Genomic DNA, 20,858 nt, shown 5'->3' with positions numbered 1-20,858 from the left:
ACCTGCAAGTGAATATTCATTCCTAAAGAGAAGCCGCTGATCACAAAAATCTGATGCTGAAATGTGTTGGGTATTGAGAAAAGTTTGATAATACTTTCCTCTAATAAGGACTTAGTTTATATTTTAGAAAAACCTCCTTTATTAAAAAAAAATAAAAGGAAAGGATAGTTGGTATGGTTAGTTCACAATTAAATTGCTCACATATTTGTCTAAAAACTGAAAATTGTACAGGAGGAAACATTACTTGTGGGGTACTGACTAGATGAATCAAACTAATTAATACTATTCTTATTTATCTTTTCTTTTGCCTAGCAATTTTCTCATCTACAGTAGTGATTTGGAAATGTTGCAAATATGTGACCTCTAAAATTAAAATACCCAGAATAACTATGTATCAGAAGTAGGATTTGTCAGCAAGACATACAAGATTCTAAATAGTCTAAATACTAATAAATTTTAGATTAAAAATTTTTTGATTTAGATTGATATTTAAAGTTTATACTGTATTATTAAAGGAGAGGTGAAAGAACAAAATAAGTGGTACATTGAATAAAAAAGAATAACAGTAACTAAAAACCATGCACAGGTGGATTTGAAGAAAGCTGCATCTGTTGCACACTGCTGAAGCATTAGGGAAATCACACAAAAGGGATGGCCTGTGTAATCACAAATTGATATTTGTATATGTAATTTCTAAGCAGTCAGCTTGCTCTCAGAATTCTGTGGTTCACTGATTCTTGCCAGCTACTTTGAGCCTTTAACAGAAATCAAAGTTTACTGTTCAAAGAAATTCTTGATGTGTTATATGAGGTGGATAGCAATATAGAAGCAAGTAACAGAAGACTGTAAATTAGAATATTATTTCAGAAGAAACACAGTACTAAAAACCCAAACTTGCTCTGACTTTTAAAAATTAGGTTATTCCTACTTAGCATTTTGGAAAGAAATGAGTTTTTAAATATTGAAATACATGACTAAGGAATAGCACAGGTACACCTGGTTTACATCTGCATCTTCAATACAAGAACTTAGTATAATGAACAAAATGTCAAAGCAATGCATTTTAAGATTATACAAAGAAATACTCTTTTTTTCCAAATTTGATGGTAACCCAAAAGACCTGATTACAATGACAGTTAAAAGTGAGGCAACAAATTTCATAAATTCTGGAAACAGATTACATATTCATGTGTCTGCTATGACATTCACAAGGATAAAACACATTGCTGGAGAATAAAAAAGCAGAATGAATTACTAACAATCTCAAAGTAAGAAGTTACCTCTATACAGTATAATGATCTATCACACTTTCATCTGAAGAATCTGATAGCTATTAATACTGGATATATCCATATATCATAGAGTGATTCATATGATTTTGGTGTAATTAATAATTCCAAATGTTTAAAGTACGTAGCAATATGATTGTGTTGACTGTTGCATGTGCAAACAATTAAAGTCCTTAGAATCCTACACAGACTAGTCTATAATTCTTTGTACCTCTATTTTCAATATCGCACTCTTCCACATAAGAAATTTTCACTTTTAGTAAGCAAGGGCATTGTTATTATACTTCGCTTTAGTAAAGAGATTGCAAAGTAACACATAAATAGTCTCAACCCTGACTGATATGTCTGTCATTTTTTCATCCAGAGGTGTCACAGAAATATTCACACCTTTTACAAAAAAGAAGAGAAATTTGTCTGTTAGTTGCCAGTTATTCTGTCAAGTGAGCACTTTATTTTGCCACTTTAAACGAAGTTCTTCTGAAAGATCACGTCTGCCACTCTTCCGCAAATAGCGACACAGGAGCTGCTGTTTATCAGCTGACCTTGGAAGGGTCTTTTTCCAATAGCAGAGCAGCTCATAGATCTGGTGTGTTAAATTATCAGGGCACTTCAGCCTAACAAACTGAAGTATGCTCCGTCGAACAGGTAAATATAAAGCAAACAAGGATGTATTATCTTCTGCAAGCTCTTCTGCAAGCCAAAACAGCAAGTTGTCCCACAGGTCCTCTAAGGGGCAAAAATTAGTTAAGGAGCATTATTCTTCTGCTATTTTCCTTTCTTTTTAAAAGCTTTCTAAAGCTGGAGGCTCAGTGGGTAAACTCCCTAAATAAGTATGGGGTTTTCTTTACTTTAATGAAATCAACTTCTTATTTCCAATGTAATGTTTGGTTACTGCATTATGACATGAAGTGGTTTAGTCAAGAGCAGATTCAGCAATGATCTACAAGTTTTGGAACTGCATGGGGAAAGTTGGCAATAAAATATAAGGTTTTTGATATTTCTTGTAACTGACACACCAATTAAACTGGAGCTTTCCAATACAGTCTGAATCTTCTCATACAGAAAATGATATGCTGTTCAAGCATCCCACCACAACATTATCTTAGAAGATCTTTTGTATTGCTTGGAAAACATTTTTTTTTCCTTTTACTATCTTTTCAAAGATTAAATATACCTGAATATGGCTTTTTAAAATTCCAGTTACAGCCAAAACAAAATTTTGCATTTAAAAAATGTAAATAACAAGTATAATTATTTATATTGATATTAATATATTATGGATGCTTTCTTACCTGATGAATCAGAAGAAATTCTTTTTGTGCTCCGTGGATGGTTGACCAATTTTTCATGCTATCAAGGAAAATGTGTCAAGGAAAGAGAAATGATTAAATGAGTAAGGAATAAGGAATAAGGCATAAGGTATAGGAATGGATTGCAGTAAATCAGCATTTAACATTAGTTCTTAATAGCAGATTTTTGTTACTGTTGAAAACCAGTTAACACCATCAGCAGGCATAAATCAATATACAGCTATTTAAAATAATGAAACTAATAAAGTTTCCATCCAACAAATGGATGTTTATTATCTCTTATTAAAAAGTTCATAATTTATGCAATTTTCCCAATGCTTGATCAATAGCATTATGCCATGACTGGTGTACAGAAACTAGGTGTACAGAAAATCTGTACGGCACCTTCATACATGCAAGAGATTCTAATTTTGAATACTGCATTAACTTTGCCTACCTTTCAAGGAGAATAACCATTTTTAGGTATGCAATAGTTGTTGTTAAGTCTAGTAATCATACTATGTTTGCAGGTATAGTTATTAATTTTACATAGTTCAACTATTAATAATACATCACAAAATATCATCAAAATGCAATAGTCAAGTTCCATTAGAAAGTACAAAGTTCTTCCCCTTTCTTCCTCTAATCAGTGGAGAGAAAGAAAAAAACATTTTGTTCTTTTTTTCCTATGACTGAGAAAGAGGAAAGTCTTTTGGGCTTTAGTATTTCCCATATAGAACATAGTTCATATAGAACAAGAAATTACTTACATAAGCAATTAGCACAAAACCAGATTAGTTTGTATGAAGCGAAATTCAGATTTTTTTTTTTGTTTAAAGCTGTAATGATCTTCTTTTAGTGCCCACGTTACTTTTGTCACACACATTCAATTGTATTACACAGCTGTTTACGTACAGCTTTCCCTGTGAGACTTGCCCAAGGTTTATTTGTTGATCCTCTGTTTTTCATTTGTCAACGAAGAGCATGAAACTCTGACTGGAAAAACTATTCTCCTTTTCCTTCTGGGTATACTAAGCCAGAGCTTTATGGGGCTTGTCTTAATCACTTTTATAGTACAGACTTATATATTGTTCAATATTTGGAGTGTCTCATATGTACTGAGCAGCACATCCAAAAGGTCAAAATAATCACAAGTGTTACCTATTCACCTGTGAATTAATCAGCTTTTCATCAGGCTTGTACTCGGTCATCTTGGGAGGTGATTTCAGTGTGCACAGGATGCCCATATTATGTACTGCATGGCAGTACAAAACCATCCTGTGCTGTACTTTTCTTGAGATCTTGGGGATTGGACTAGATGACCTTTAAAGGTCCCTTCCAACCCGAGTTATTCTATGTTTCTGTGTCCTGAATCTGCCTTTTCGTGCATGCTTGCATGCATTGCTACAGCAATTTCATCATTTGTCATGCCCTGCTGTGAAGATAGAATAACATGGGAATATAAAGCTCTTCCAGAAGGGGGCATTGTTTTTCTTTCAAGACAGATTTTTCTGGCTTCGTTTAATTACTCTTTTATATTTAAACTTATTTTCATTCCCTAATGAGAACTTAGCATCTCAAAGGTCCGTGGGATTTTCAAAGTTATTGTAGATGAACTCAATTACCCATGCATTAACTTTAATCTGAACCACTTTATGCTACTTAATGTTAAAATAGGAGTAAAAAGTATAAGAATTGAAAATTAGTATTGTCTGGAAGTAGTGTAATAATATACAATGCACTAGATCTAAAACATTAAATTGCCTTTAAAGATTAAGTATCTGTGGTGAAGTGCTAAATTCACTCATGGTTCAGCTGCATCGGCATGTGGTCCTGCTGTTCTGGTTGACAGCTTAAGTAAAATACTACTAGCAGTCAAAGTAATTTTCTAGTCTGGAAGGCCCTTCAATTAGCTAAGAAACTGCCTTTCTGAGGAAGAGGATCACATGCTATTGTGCTGTTAGACAATCATTAGACATAAAACTCCAGCAGAATAGCAATTTCATAATGCCCGTATGTATTACAGCAATCTACTTTTGCAAAGCATTTTGATTTCAGCCAGTAACATCAACGTGTTCTGCCAAATGGACCTCTCAGACATGACCAGACTCTTGTAGCATATCAAATAGGACAGAGAGACAAGCAGAAATTAATCCTTTAAACTCTCCAGCTCCGTTTCACATAAATACAAAATCTTTGAAATCAGTAGATAAGCACACACATACCTGACATCAGAACCTAGTACATGTATTTGACTTGTGTTGAAAATAACAGGTTAGATCACTAAGTGTTTCTGTTGCTAAGCAAAAGAAAGAACCTTAAGGAGGAATCATTAGTGAAGACCAAGTTACTTCTGTACAAATGTAGCATGTTTAAACTAAAAACTGCTGTGAATGGTTGCATAAAGTAAAAAAAGACACTGCTTTGATCACTGTCAGAAATATATGTGTAAGTGGTTAATACTTGTAAGTGGCACATATTGAATACACACACACTCATGTATATTGAAGCAAATCTGTTAACATGGTTAAACTTATCAACTCAACAAAGCAGTAGAAACATAAATAGTCTTTGTTCTTTCTGCCCGGCATTTACTACCATTGTGGGGATTTTATGCCCAGACCATGAAAGGCTCCCCCAGGATACTGGGAGAAACTGAGAAAACCACCAATAATTCTACAACTTAGAGTAAACTGGTTCACGATTAAGACAAGAGCCTTATTGTGACAACTGGAATTCTGTAAGCAGCTGTGTATGAGAAATATTGTAAAATACTCTGCATCACAAATAGGCCAGATATGAACACTGAGTCTTATGTTTTCATATGCTTGCAAGATTTGTGGCAGCTTAATTGCTGCTACTCCTACCGTAGTAATATACATAGGATAGAAACTAGTAAAATTGAAGGACAGTTGCTTGAGTCTACGTCTACACACACAAATGTGGTCAGGTAGTTCTAGGTGTTTTGGCAGCATATATTATTAGCATTGGTGTGTGCCTAACTATGGGCAGTGGCAGTCTTGGTTCCTGTTGTATGAACATTAAGAGTACAAGAGTACAAGACCTGCACTTTAATGAAATGGTAAATAGCAGTTGCATTTCAGAGGTAGCTAGGGTAGTTTGTGTATTTAGTGCATTAAATTTCTTCCTAACTGTATTTTCATGTCCAGTTTTAACCATTTCCTTTTATTTATTTTATTTATTAGAAAGTCCACCTAAATGTGAAGAAATATCTGATTCAAATATGCTGATGAGATCACAGATAGGAAAAACAGAATTAAAGTCCTTATGTTAATTTTTACAGTCAGTGTTTTCATCACTGTTAATAATTTTAGAACACATCATAAGATATGGTAAGTAATTAGAATTTCATTTTCATTGCTCTGGCATTTAATTGGATTGTTATGTTTAATATATAGTTCTGCCTCTCTTCTAGTTATTTCCTTTTCTAGCTGAAACACATACTTAACTGCTGCAAATATCCTGTGAAAATGAGTTCACCATTTGATTATTTCTGAAAGTAAAAAATATGTTGTTTCTTATTGCTGGTTACTTCTGCATCTTACAATCATCCTTGTGTGTTAATATATCAATAGAAAGGTATGTTGTATTTAATTTACTAATTATTCACTAAAGTCAAATAATCAGCTTCACTGAGGTTTTTTAATTCGTAAAAAAAGGTATAACTGAAGTAGCTAAATTATTAAGGAATATTTATTCATTATTAAAAAACCTGACTTTAGGCATTACCAGTTTTAAATGATTGCACTGGATGGATGGAAAATAGAACAAAAAATATGAAGGTTCACCAGCTAAAGCAAAGTATAGCATTTTGTGTACTAAGATCACTTGCAACATAAGGGAAGATGTTTCTGATGATGTTCTTTATTCTGCATATCAGTATTTCATTCTGTGTAAGACAGAAAATAAAAAAGTTATCAATGTGCAAACACTTTTAAGCATTTTGATTACATTCTGGGTATTTGCACTTAGTGAAGATTCTGAGTCCTTTGAAATGGACTTCATAAAATATATTTACAAGAAGAAAAAGAAAAATTATTTGCAAGATACTTCGACATTGATTTTCTGAAGTAATATAATAACTCTGTCCCTCTAAGCAGACTTTCTGGCATCAAACTTACATCCTCTGTGCTTGAAGTGATTCAGTAGAAAGTAGAGACACTTCTCAAAAATAAGATGCAAAAATAATATTGCCAAAAGCTATCACCATTCCTGAGGTTTGTCTTTATTTCTGATTTTCCAGCAATGATCATTTTATGCAGTTCCTCCTTTTATTTCCATTTAAATGATTAGGTTGCCTGGGCGCTACTGTGTACCCACATATTTAAATATTCTCTCACGCTTATACAGGGTGACCAGACTTCAAGATCTCAGCCACACTGGGAAAGAGGAAGCACAGCCTTAAATTTAGTAGGGAAAAAGGGGTAACCAAAAACATTTGTTTAGAAGAGTCCAAATACAACAGCAGTCCATATACAAACACCAATATATGTTGCAGTAGACCGTATATGCCAACTCAAACCTAAGACATTTGACATTTATCTTTGTGGTTTAATACAAATACAGTTCAATCCTTTAAATCTTATTATGCAGTAAGATTAAATGAAGTGGAACAATACAATGGAGGCTAGTCAGGCAGATGGAGGAAAACTAACTGATGTCTAGGGTGTGCTACAATTATTTTTTTTTAATCATCCCACTATACTTCAAGAGTTTGTATTTCCCTTTCTGCAAACACTGCTAGCCCTGCAGAAAAAAAAAGTGCTTGAAAGCATTCCACACATTTTATATGGAGCCTGTCACTAAAAGAGATCTCCTTTTATAATCTTCTGCAGTTAACTCTTTAAATTTTACTTGGGAGAATGATGATGAGAGAGAAGTCAAGAGGTATGCTTATGAAATAAAAGATATATTAGAGTGTGATAGCTTATAGAAAGAGTGAGGTCAATTAAATTAAAAAAGAGAGAGAATGCTACTGCTTGTCACCAGAGATTCAGACCAAGTGTAACTGTACCTATTTTGATATTAAAATGTATGCAAATTTTATAGTAGCAGTCTAGCAGCATCATTTTTTACAATATAGGGTGCTGATGCCTAGGCTCTTTGAAGGGATTAGAATGAGATTTCATTGCAGGAATATTAAAGATTAACTTATAGAGCAATAGCTTTCATCAGAGATGAAGATAATTGCCGGCATGGCTGTATTGCAGAGGCTAATCAGGCATAATAGGATAATCAGGTGATAGGTGGGAGATAGGTTACATGAACCATTTAATGATCCTACAGTTTGCAAGTCTGTGCTCTGAAGACAATGAAACAAGAATTATATAACTGAAACTTAAGTAATAATCTCTGAGTGCCATACTAACTGGGGAGAGAGGAGATGGGCGAAAAACTTCTGCTAAACATTTTTCCATGCTTATACCTGTGTGAGGAGCCCTCTCTACCGCTAAGAGAAATTCTGAAAATGCTTGTACATTGAAGATGGATCAGAACTGCTCCCTCAGCGACTCCTATGTATATCTGTAAATCAAAAATCATACCAAGATCCTTTTGCCTAATAAATATATGATAAGGGAAAAAAGGAAAGATCTCTAACATTATCAAGTGAGAAACCCACCTTTGGTAATGTTAGTGGTAATTTACACAATGGAGACTGGTGTTGATATTCACCAAATGGTAAGGGTTGTTCCCATTTCTTGGTTATCATCTCTCTGGTAATTTTATAAAACACTGCAGTTCCTTTGTAATGAGGTGAACTGTGGTTACCAAATTCATCCACTTCCTTAATTTGGAGCTCCAGCCTGGCTTTTCTTTGTGAATGAAAAATCAGTCTGTAGACTTTTCCAAAATCTTTTCCATTCTCTACAGTCCATATGAAAAAAAAAAATTAAAATTTTTTTCAATTAATCAGATGTGTGGCATCTAAAATAATTCATTCATGTGACTCAAATAAAGGTAATCACATAACGTTTGGTTGTTCTTTGGTTGTTCTTTATCATTATTATTACTTTATTGAACCTCTGAGGTTCAAACATTCCTTCCAGCCTGCTTCAGTAGTAGAAATATCTTCATAGTCTTAGCCCCTGAACTGTTGGAATAAGGATTAAGTGGTGAAGTCTGTGCTACAAGTTGAAAAAGCAAAAGGAGATAAGTACATAACACAGAGAGGAATAAAAATAAAACAGCGTTGTGAACGGAATTGGTATAGGTGTAGGCTTTCTGATTATTATTATTATTATCTGTCTATCTCTAACAATGACATCAATGGTGCCAGAGAGTTGGTGCATTTTTAGGATTTGTAATTTCATTTTAATTGATACATCTATATACACTATTCTTTGCAAATATGACCAGGCATTTCTTGGGGGCTGGAGACTTCTCTTTTTGAAGAATAATCCTTTTTTTAGGGTAAATGGAGTTTTCAGTGGGAGAATTAATGGAGAAAATGTCCATAGGGCCAAATACATATGTTCATTCTAAAAATGACAGAAGTGGATGTATGTAATTTTGGGTTAAAACTTTTCAGAGGCTTCTTATCTCTTTTTCCTCTAAGGAAATCTCTGAATGGTAGCAGCCACTGCATGGAATTTTCTAGGCTGCTAATGGAAATGACATAACTCTCTCTCATCACCTCAATTCATAGTGCAACTCACAAATGGGCAACATTTTGCCCTGGATTTCTTGCTCACTTTAAGTGAAAGTTACACAGATAAATTAGCAGACTTTTCCTTTTGTTTGGAATCTGTTTAATTCCTATGTTCTTTATGTTAAAAAGCTATTGACAGAAACCTGCCCTTTTGAAATAAAACATAAAATGCCATCTGTTTCTGAGGGGCCAGGTTTCACAGAATGGCAGATGGTTAAGAGATCTCTAAAGATCACCTTGTCCGACTCTTCTGTTCAAAGCAGGGTCACCTAGAGCACATTGTTCAGGATCCTGTTCAGCTAGTACATTTTTTGTTTCAGTTGGAGCAGTTTTCCATTAAGTTCCATATTCCTATCATTGACACAAAATAAAACATTGAAATAACTAAATGTTCTGTGACTAACCACAGTCTATCAGTGTTCCCATACAGCATTTTTTAACAGCTAAGGTAATTGGTAATGTTCATCCAGATACATGAATTGATTACCTTACCTGAAGCAAAAATATTTCCTCTAAATCTAAAGTGAATCTGCTCTCCTTCTTTTAATGGGAACTGTTGCGTAGGTTCTGGGGGACCAAAATAACCCTGCTCATGGAGATTTTGAAGTTCATAGGTCAATTCCTTGGATGCAGACAGCAAAACTACTATTTTATATGGGTTTTCTCTTTTCTGATACAATATCACGTTAGCCATCGTGCTACAAAGAGCTTCTTCCAGAGCCTGAGCAAAGAGGTGCAGATAAATATTTTCCAAAAGGAATGAAAGGCGGACGACCACAAAGCTGTATTAAAAAAACAAACACACACAAAAAAATCCCAAAAGTAAAAACAAAAAACCAACCACAAACCAGAGGGAGGAAAATTAAATAGCTCTATCTTAAATAATTTTATCAACTGCTAATTATTTTGTAAAATACTTTGGGGCAGTCTCCAATGGGCTTTTTGCTACCTCCTTTTCATCCTTGTTTCCAACACCTGAGAAGGTGGAAATTTGCCTGCTTTTGTAGAGTATGTTGACTGTGTATCTACGATTTCAAATATATATGAATTTTAGATGAAAGTGAATATTTCCTAACAAGAAAAAAAAAGTTATGATTTTGTAGTTAGAGGGCTAAACCATATTTTCCAGTTAAGACTGATACCTTCATTTTCTGTTTCAGGTTTTGTATGTACTGCATTGTATACATTCTATTAATGAAAAACTATTTAAATTTATATTTTTTAAATAATGAGTAACAAATCCAAGTTATTTTATACTTTAAAGTGGAAGAAAGAGATACTGGCAAGTTAATAGTTAATAGTGGATGATTTCTTGGCTGTAATTATTTCTATTGATTTGTATACATGGAAGTAAATATTTCAGTAAATAAAATTTTATTAAATTATTCATACATTACCTTTCTAAATGCTCATTTAGTTCAAATGATACAAGCCCATTCCGTACATTCTGGATAATAACATCGTCAAACACCTTCCACCCCTCTTCTTTGTTTCTGTGACCTAATAATTTCAAAGTATCACTGAGATTCTCCCCATCTTTTCTCACAGAAGTGGTCACAGCCCTGGAAAGCCAAGGAATTACAGGAAAAAACAAAATGAAAAATAGATACTGTAGAAAGAGTAAGGTTGTGTTGGTAGCTGTTCTCCCTTCTGCTTTCCTTGATGACTATGTCTGGTTTATCTGCCTTGCTTAAAATCTATATCTGGAACTATAATGCAGAGTATGTAAGTAATATAATTGTTAGGAGATTTTTTTTCAATTCTGCAGAAATAAGAAAAAAAAAAGGAAAAATAAAGCTTTTTGTCTAAATCAATCAAGTTTAATCTATCATTTAATATAATGCACAATACTTATTATGCATTGGTTTTGAGTCACTCATTGAGATTTAGAGTCTGTAGATATATATATCTGAAAAAAACCCCAACAAAGTCCCACCTTTTCTTCCAGAAGCCAATATTACTCAGACACAAAGGAATTTAGAAAATAAGACTATCTACTATTGCTCTCAACAGAGAAAATAAAAGGAGGTTCTCTTCAAATCAGCTGATTACTTTCATATCACACTCAGAAACAAGCCACTGTAACATGACATGTTCTGTCTGGATAATTTATTTCAATGAATTAAATGAGGGGCTTGAGTGATTTTTTTTTTTTTACAGAAACCCATAACCCTCCTTTCCTACACACCTCTCCTCATCAGTTTTTAAACACTGTATGTGAATAACCCATTCACATCAAATACATGCCCTGTTATACAATCTAAAAAAGAAAATTCTCCAGATGGATGAGACAGCCTAAGCATATCTTAAGTGTTCAGCCACAACCAATGTGCAAATGCAGGAAAGTGTTAGCAAACTTTTCTATGGAAATTTATACAGAAATAAGCATTCAAGCCATGGTCTTTTGACAGATGTGCTTTGAGGATCTGAAGTGCCATTTAGACTGGTATGAAGAAGAGACAGATGCCATGTGGGTAATGAAATACTTCTGGTTAAGGAAATGAAATTTGAATCTCCTATAAACTGACATGGTCACCCTTCTCACATCTGAAGTCTGTGACAAAAATGGTTATCTTCTCTAAGAGACCAGGGTGAATGCAAGGCTTTTTAAACCATGATCTGAGGACTTTTTCAGAAATTGAATGCTAGAACATTGTCTGCCTTCTCCATCTGTATCTTGCTTACTTTCAAGACTATCATAATCTTGGAATGTAGATGGATTTTTAAAAAGAAATGTTTAGCCCAGTAGAAATAAGCCTACTCTTTACTGACGTAAAGCAAAAGTAGTTCAAAGGTGACTGTTGTTCCAAGACAGTCCCTACCAAGAAATCCCAGTAAAGCTTTCTGAACCTGGAGTTGCCTATAGCAGCAGATCTGGAAGGACAACAATCAAATGGTAAATTCAGATTAATTTTTTTCCTGCTTGAGAAAAACATTTATTTGTGGATTGACAAAATAGATGAGGTCAGCTTTCGCTTTTTTTCATAAAAATTTTTATTCATACTCTTGTGTGCATGATGGATAGATTTTACTGAACTGCCAATAAAGAAGTGAGATTTAGAGATTTTTTTTTTTTAGGAGTCCTCATGTTTTAATCCTTTTTAAAGACATGCTAAAAGCTCTAAATTTTAGAAATGTTGCAGTGAGTGCTTTGAAAAAATCTAGATCCTTATCTAGTGCAGTAGTTAGAAAAAAGCTGACTTTTACAAACCATTGTGCCATAAATTTTGATTCAGGTAACCACTGGAATATGTAGAAGTAGAGATCAGAAAATTCAAAGGTCAGGTTCAAATGACCAGCTGGTCACAGCAGCATTAACATACGTCTCTTCTCCATGTTCAGTGTTTGACTTGTTGAAAATGCCTGAACATTTCTTACTGAAAAAACCCACACATTTTTAATTCTGACTACTGCTAGAACTGCAGTGGTTAGCATGTTTAAAGAATATACATCAAATCTTATATGAACTGCTATGGTGAAACTATAGCATGAGAATTGTGATAATTTGCTCTAGTGTTACTCACAATGTTTCTAAGGATAGCAGTCTGTACTAAGGAATAAACACATTTTTAATACAAGAAATTATTAATCAGCAACTGCTAAAATTAATTCATTTTGGTGTTTTAAAAATGCTGAATTAGTAGTGAGGTTGTTCTTACCAAGGATGGTATGCTGCAGCAACCCTCTTTGCTGTAGCACTAAAGGCTCTTTCATGTTCTGTTTCACCTCCCTGCCTTTTTTTTTCTGGGTTTGGAGGACAGGGTAGACTAATAGTGACTGAACTGTTAAAAGGTTGGGCTGAAGGATGCTGCACTCGAACCAGTGCACTGGTAGATATCACTGAGTGGTACATATCATGTCTTGCTTTCAATGCTGAAACCAACGATGGTTCAATTGGCTGAATCTAAATATAGAAAGCAATTATACAATTAACTTGTAAATAAAGAACTCTTCTCTTACATGCCTGGATTTTTTACAAATTATTTTATCTTTTGAAATTGGAACAGACTATCACAGAAACTTCAGACTCCTTTCTATAACCCAGCAACAACCTTACCAAAGTATCAGCACTTTATCCAGTGCATAATAAAATGCTTGAAAGCAATCAAAACCTGGAACCTTTACTGACTAAAATATTTTGATTTTTTTTGTCCCTGCTTTGAGTTCAAGATTTGAAACTCATGAGCTTCCTCAGATTTTGAAAATTTTCTCAGATTTTTCTAATCTGTATTTTTCATAATTTTAGTTTCTCTGTACCTCCAAATTAATGTTTTTATGTGGGAAGGGAGAAACATGTTACAACTAAAGCAAAATTTGAGATTATTCTCTAAGAGTAAAATGTGATAAAACCTTCTGTTGCACTTCTTGGCACAAAGGAAGGAGGTCAGGTGAGAAAAGTTGTTCAATTAACTTCAACAATGGAATAAGCAGTTGAAGTTTTGAGTTGCTACTTACATATTTAGCGAAAATTACTGTATTTTCTGAATTATAAAACAAAGGTAGATAGACATTTTTAGTTAGAGATATCCTTGACTACTGATGTTATTATGTGGTTTTTACAAGGCTGGCAGGAAATCTGCATACACAGGATGTAGAGTTGCAAACACTTTTCACAGACTTCTGATATTGGAACAGATTGCACTTTAACATTGGTAGACTTGCTACAGAATTGATCAGATAACACACTTATGGAACAAGTATTGCATATTTCAAGCTTACCTTTAACTCCATGGGTGCTGGAGAACTGAATGCTTCTGGACTGTAACAGAAAGAGACTCTAGAATCCATGCTCAGCTTTTGTGAGAGTCCTACCTTTGGAACAGTAAATGTTTCTTTCTTTAAGCATGACAATACAGATAAAACACCCAGATGATAAATTTTCACTTCTGCAAAGCTTTCCTGAATAAAGAGAATGTGGAGTTAGATCACACTGGAAAGAAATGAAGCTGTGTTCCACAGCGGAAAAGAATACTGAGAAGGCAACATTATACAGCAATGTGTGAAATGAAAATAAATTGCATATTATTGCCTCCTGCATGCCCAGTTATCTGGTGATCTCTAGTCATTATGTGATGTCATTAATACTCAGTGTATGACTGGGGTGAAATGAAATAAATTTGTAAGCTGGGTGATGAATCTGGCCCAATGCAACACTTCTGCCTTTAAAAAAAAAAAAGAATGATCCTGTGGTTTTCTGATATGGAGTTTAGACTTAAACATGTTAGTTTGCTGTGGTTAAAATTCATAATAATTCCCTTTAATTTTAACTTTTATCAAATAATGCAACTCATTACACTCACTTACAAAAATCATGAACCATTTCTTGATTATTAATATTGTGGGATCAAGAACTTGCCTTAAAATTACAATTGAAGCAAAGGACCATGTTAAATACTAGGTTTCAAATAGAATAGTTCTTGAGAAGGTAGGAAGAAAAGTTCTATTTAACTCTTGAGTAGTAAACAATATGATTTAATAATGACAACTTTACTTGTATAACTCCAGAGAGACTTGACTGAGAACCTCAAATGATGTTTTTACAGTGCTTTGATGAGAGGTTACTAACCTTATGGTTTCCTTGGTATCCTTCCAAAGAAATAGGAGTTAAGTAGTTTGATTGAAAGTTCACATCAGTCACCTTCACCATAATCTCTCGATAATTTCCTCTGAAGCGTGAAGTAAAGGGGATGGCAATGTTGATGGGGAAAAGAATTTTTTCATAATCATAACATTCAATGCTTATGACATTGCTGACCAGCTCCTCAGAATCATCCACCACCAATGAACTAGTGTCATTGAGTATTCTACACTTCAAATTCTCCAGAACAGTCGCAGGGGCTTTAATTAAACAAGCTACTTCATGTTTATTCTTACCATTCTCTTCGACTAGAAATCTGGCGAAAAAAGATATAAAATATTATTCTTTGTATTTTGAGTGGGGTAGTGTTTTTAATTAAATACTTCGATGTAATGATGCACTACATTGAAGTATAAGCAGATCATTCAGAAAAATACATTCATGAATAGATAGGAAAAATCATGAAAATTTTTATCTTTTGGCTGTTCAGAATAGCTTACAAATAACTATGAAATTGACAAATTGGGGTCACTTCCTACTGCTTTCCAACAATTTATGAGTTATTGACTTTATTGGCTGTGACTCAGTCCCTCTCTGATATAAAAAAAAATTATGCAAATGGAAACTTTACTTTAGACCAAAGGGAAAGATCTTCATTATGCATGTTTAAATTGTAAACTGCATGACCAGCAGTTGTTCAGTACATATATATTGAGCTTCTGCACCCTCACATATTTATGTGTAATAAGCAATAATTACGTACTTCTTTTCCTAAAAAAGAAGAATATGTGCTTACTCTTTGTTCATCCAGTGCCTAGATTTTTGTACTTCTGAATCACCCACAGAAGGATTCCCAGCAGTAAGATCAGATATTTGTGCTGAGGATGTGAAGGTACTTAGATAATTTCTACAAATTTCCTTATTCGTTTTCATTTTACTGTCTTCCATTTTCTCTGTCAGTCTGTGCTCTTCCATTTCTTGCCCTTTTGAAGATTCTCCAGCTGCTTCCTCTTTTTCCTGTTCAAAAAGGTTTGTGATGGTTCTGTCATAAATGTCTTTCAATGTCCCAGACAAAATCCCTTCCCCACTGTTAGTAAGAGCATCATGAAAAGCCAGTTCTGGAGGCTTTTCAGTAACAGAGAGATTTCCGTGAAGTTCATCCTTTCCATTGCACTCTTTTTTCTCTGTAATAGAGTTCATCAGTAGCTTGTGTTCACCATCTTCCTTTTTCATAGAAGGTTCTCTGCTAGCATCCTCCTCTTGGTCAGACGTGTTTTCAGCTAATGATGAAGCATCCTTTTCCACAGTTTTAGTTTCACTTGTCTGGGTTTGATTAACATTCTGACTTTCTGTGTTGGTCAGGGAAGGAGTTTTTTGGAATTGCTGACTGGGACTGGAAGATCCTTGCACAGAGTCTGTTTCTTCTCCTTCCAAACAATGCACATCTGTTTCTCTAGAAGCATTTTGGCCACTCTGGTTCTGCAAATCATCAACTTGTCTGCAGCTAGCAGTATAAACTTTATTTTCAGCCTCTTGAAGGTGTGAGACTGTATTTATCAAATAACCCTCCACTTTCTTCAGACAATCTATAATTCGATTGTGCTCTGAGACAAAAAATAAGTAATCAATTAAATTATGCTATGAAAGCCAGAAAAAATGTGAAAACTCATATACATACCTAATGAATTTCCCTTAATTCCATAGCACCATTCAACACATGAAGAACACTGTATTTCCTGGCTTCCACTTAATGTTTTTAATCAATTTCTGAAGAACTGATACAGACAAGCACATTTTTTCACTTTTCCAAGAACAACTGTGTATTTGTCAAAGTGTTACTGTGGCAGCTCTAACGAACACCTTTCTAATGGTCAGACACTAGGTAAATTCTTAATGACAACCAATTCCAAAGCATGGAATTGGTAAATAATATTCAAATCAATTTGGGAAGAGCTCTAAAATTAAACCTTAATTATATATATTTCCAAAAATTGAATCCTGTGAGGTTCTAATGCATGGGTTTCTAAAGAAGCTGTAATGCATGAACCTAATTTTAAACATCTTAGAAGCTTTGAATTTTTGCTATGAGGAATAGATAACACAAATCCACCAGGCCATATATAATACTGGAGTTCAGCAGCATTCAGGAAGGGTAGAGGTTGCCCTTGCATATAACTAAGACCACTTGGTGAAGAAGAATGCACAAAAAAGCACACAATCATTATGTGTCATTCGTGCAGGATTTTATTTTTAACTTTTTTATTTTATGAACCCTCATTTTTCTCCTATACGTTTTCTTAGAAATCACTCCAGATATTCTCTCCAGGGATTTCATATGTATTACTTAGAGCTCTTCCCTCACCTTATGCTGTCAACCTCTATAATTGGAACTGTCTTCACTAATTAGTTATATTACAAACCTCTTGGAAAACTTCTTGCTTATTTCTGTTTGCTGCATGAGATCCTGCAAAGCCCCGTTTTGCAGGTTACATGCAGTGAAAGTCAATACAAATAAGAATATAGTACAAAATTAAACATAGTGTGGTATGCTCTCCACTTAAAATGGGCAGAGACACATGAGAACAGGAAAACAGAAATGGTTGATACAAGTTTCACAGGAAGTCATCAACTTACATTCACTGTTTTCAACAACATCATATGAGGTAAATCAATACCTCAAGGTTTTCAGCTTGGAAAAAAATTTCATCATACATCAATGAGTGAAGTTGTGTGATCTAGATAGGCCTCTAACTTTCATCTCTGTTTGCATCTGATTAGTTTAAACCTACAAAGAGTACAGCTCAGCATAGTTTTTTTCTCATTTAACTAAGTCTAAAAATTACTCCTTTCCAATACTTTCTCAGTTCTCAAAGGACTTGTTAAAATAAACTTTTAAAATATTTTTTGCACTAGTAGTTTAATGAAAACTATTATTCTCTACTGTTTTTCCAGATGCACTTTTACAATAGTGAAGAAATTCTAAATAGTTTAACAGGGCTGAGAAATAAAACAAAAGGATTGGAAATAACACAGCTTTGTTTGCAGAAGAGATCGTAAAAGACCACTGCCCAGTTTCGCTGTAAGGCAAAGTTCAAGCCTAGGTAAAACTACCAAAATTGACATTTCTTCCCTGAATTTTGCATTCTCTAAACAAAGAAAACAAACAAAAAAAATCCCACCATCAAACAAATTATATCACTCTTTAAGCTTCCCTAAAATCAAATTTAAAGATAACACGGTAATTCAAAACAACGGTATTTTCCTGTGCTGTGGATATGACTTTTCCAATACTGCCAAGCAAAGATATAGCCTTGTAACTGTACACTATCCAATTGTGTCACATGCAGAGACACTTTTTGCATTCTGTTACAAGGCTAACCTTGAAATAAGTCTTCTTTTGTGTTATCCCCATCCCCCCTCCCATCGCTTTTCTAACACTTTGCTTTCTGTGCTTTTTCTGATGTTTGATAACAGAGCCTTAGAATACAGACACAGTTTACAGGCAACTGTATCCAGATCTTTTTCCTGACTGTTTCAAGGGATTTTTTTCAGATGAGGAATAGTAGCATTTTGGAAGGAGAATGAATCTCGGAAACATGATAAAAAAATTTTAGAAAATCACATAAACCATAAGGTCAATAGGACAAAGTTAGCTTGCCTGGACCCCAGAAGGAGACTTTTAAAACAAAAATATTTTAATTTATAAAACTGTAGATCAAGGCCTCATAAACACAAGCATAGGTAAAGATTTCTGTCTAAAATCTCCTTCTTTCTCTGTCTTTGCATCATAGAATCATCATAAAATCACAGAATGGTTTGGGTTGGAACAAGATTATCTTTAGTATTCTTTCCAACCTTCCTTTCTGTTACAGGCAGGGAAAACTTCTAGTAGACCAGGTTGCTCAAAGCCTCATACAACCTGTCCTTTGAAATCTTCAGGAATGGGGCATCGACTTCTCTGAGCAACCTCGTCCTGTGTCTCACTACCTTCTGAGTAAAGATTTTTTTCCTAACATCTAATCTAAATCTCTCTTCTCTTAGTTTAAAACCATTCCCTCTTGCCTTATCACTAACTGTCCATGTAAAAAAATCACTCTCCATTCTTTTTTATAAGCCCCTTTTAAGAACTGGAAGGCTGCAACGAGGTCTCCTCCAATCCTTCCCTTCTGCAGCCTGAACAAAGCCAACTCTTTCAGCCAGTCTTCATAGAGAGGTGCTCCACCCATCTGATAATGGCCCTCCTCTGGACCTGCTCCAGCAGGTCCATGTCATTCTTGTGTTGAGAATTCCAGACCTTTACTCAGCACTCCAGGTAAGGTCTCACAAGGGTGGAGTAGAGGGGGCAGATCACCTCCCTTGACCAGTTGGACACTCCTCTTTTGAGGTTTAATGCTGTCAGACCATTATTAGAAGTTTTCACTTCACCTTTGACAAATGTTTGCTAATATGTTGATGTTCACTTACTGCAGAACTGAACTGAGCCTGACAGCAAAGCCCCTGTGAAAAGATATTCAAGAAAGGGCAAGAACACCAGAGAAAACTGAGAAGTGTTTGCCCTGCAAACAACAAGGTCAAAGGAGAAGGAAAGGGAGATGCTGCAGGCATGGGAAAGAGATTCCCTTGCAGTCCATGGGAAACCAGACTGGAGCGGGTTTACAGAATCACAGAATGTTCTCAGTTGGCAGGGATCCACAAGGATCACTGAGTCCATTTCTTAAGTGAATGGCCCATGACCTTGGTGTTATTAGCACCAAGTTTTAAACAACTTCAGTCTGGGGAGGACTCTGCCAGGGCACATAGATGTTCCCTGAAGGAACTGCAGCCTCTGTAGAGCCCAGCTTTTCCTGACAGGAACTGCAGACGATGGGAAGGACCCATAGTGGAGCATGAAAAAGAGCAAGAAAGAAGGGAAACTGCTATAGACTGACTTCTGTCCCCTACACTCCTCAGGAAGGGTAAGAGGTAAAGGAGTTGGGAATAAAGGAGTGAAGGTAAGCCTGGAAAAAAGAGGAGATAGGGGAAAGGGGGTGTTCAAATTTTTTGCCTTTGCTTCTCACTATCCAACTCAATTGACTTTTTCAATTGTTTTTTTCCCAAAGTTGAGTCCATTTTGCCCACAATGATAAGTTTTAAGTGATTTCCCTGCTTTTATATCAACCCAGCAGTTTTTCCATCTTATATGTTTCCCTTTTCTTGTTGAGCAGGGGGTAGTAAGTTGCTGGGTGGGTATCTGGTGTCTGGGTAAGATAAACCCACCAAAGTATGGTATACATAAAACTTTGAACAATTCTGTTTAGTTAATTTTATATGTTTTTGGTCACATAATGAGAATGATGAGTCTCATATTGAATCTCATGTAATAGACTCGAAAAAAGTGTGATACAACTGTGGAAATATGAATTAATTTGGTGTAATGAATGACCAAGTACTGAAATACTAAAAAATGAAAAGTAAAGTCCTCTGGCATCATCACACTGCAGAACTTAGCATCCAACATCCCCAGTCCATACTGTTTACAGCTAAGTCCGTCCATACTTGCCTGAACTTCCAGCCAATTCCTTGTATTTGTTGTGGAGAGCACTCAGCAAGTGGCAGGTGTCTTGAATACTTTCCATAATGTTCTCCAGCTGCTGCCTGAGTGATCCGCTCAGCTCTTCTGTTAGAGAAATCAGTCTAAGCACATACTTCTCTATACCTTCATTATCCAGATCACTTTTCAGAAGCACATCTCTTGCCAGCAAGTTCAGGTGCCAGATTTTTTCCAGGACTTGGCTTGATTTGCCTGCAGGTATAATCTTATTTTCAGCCATATCCATATTATGCTCAGAATATACTATTACAATTTTTTTTTGCTCTTACACTTCCACAAATTGTTGTCCTTAGTTCAGGCTAATACACTGTTTAGAGTTTCTAGCCTAAAGAGAATTTCTAAAAGTACTAGCTCAGAAATTCTGAGTTGATGTTGACTACTAAAAAGTTACTAGGTGACAGAAAGGAGTGGCTGCCCTGTAACTATGGGCAAGGTTTGCCAG

General features: G+C 35.0%; 1 protein-coding gene across 1 annotated transcript; it reads right to left on the bottom strand.

Annotated features, from left to right (window-relative positions):
• Window positions 1-1,725: 1,725 nt before the first annotated feature.
• Window positions 1,726-20,636, bottom strand: DTHD1 (death domain containing 1). The gene is given in 10 exon segments (XM_050338484.1): window positions 1,726-2,015; window positions 2,582-2,639; window positions 8,220-8,464; window positions 9,741-10,030; window positions 10,646-10,810; window positions 12,908-13,152; window positions 13,968-14,147; window positions 14,815-15,142; window positions 15,623-16,504; window positions 20,362-20,636. Coding segments are annotated over 10 exon segments (2,958 nt in total).
• Between the last annotated feature and the right edge of the window lie 222 nt (window positions 20,637-20,858).

Source organism: Myiozetetes cayanensis, unplaced genomic scaffold (genome assembly GCF_022539395.1).
Source record: "Myiozetetes cayanensis isolate MyiCay16 unplaced genomic scaffold, myiCay2020 scf7, whole genome shotgun sequence".
Taxonomy (NCBI): domain Eukaryota; kingdom Metazoa; phylum Chordata; class Aves; order Passeriformes; family Tyrannidae; genus Myiozetetes; species Myiozetetes cayanensis.
Note: the sequence above shows the minus strand (reverse complement) of the source record. Positions and strands in the feature narration are given on the sequence as shown.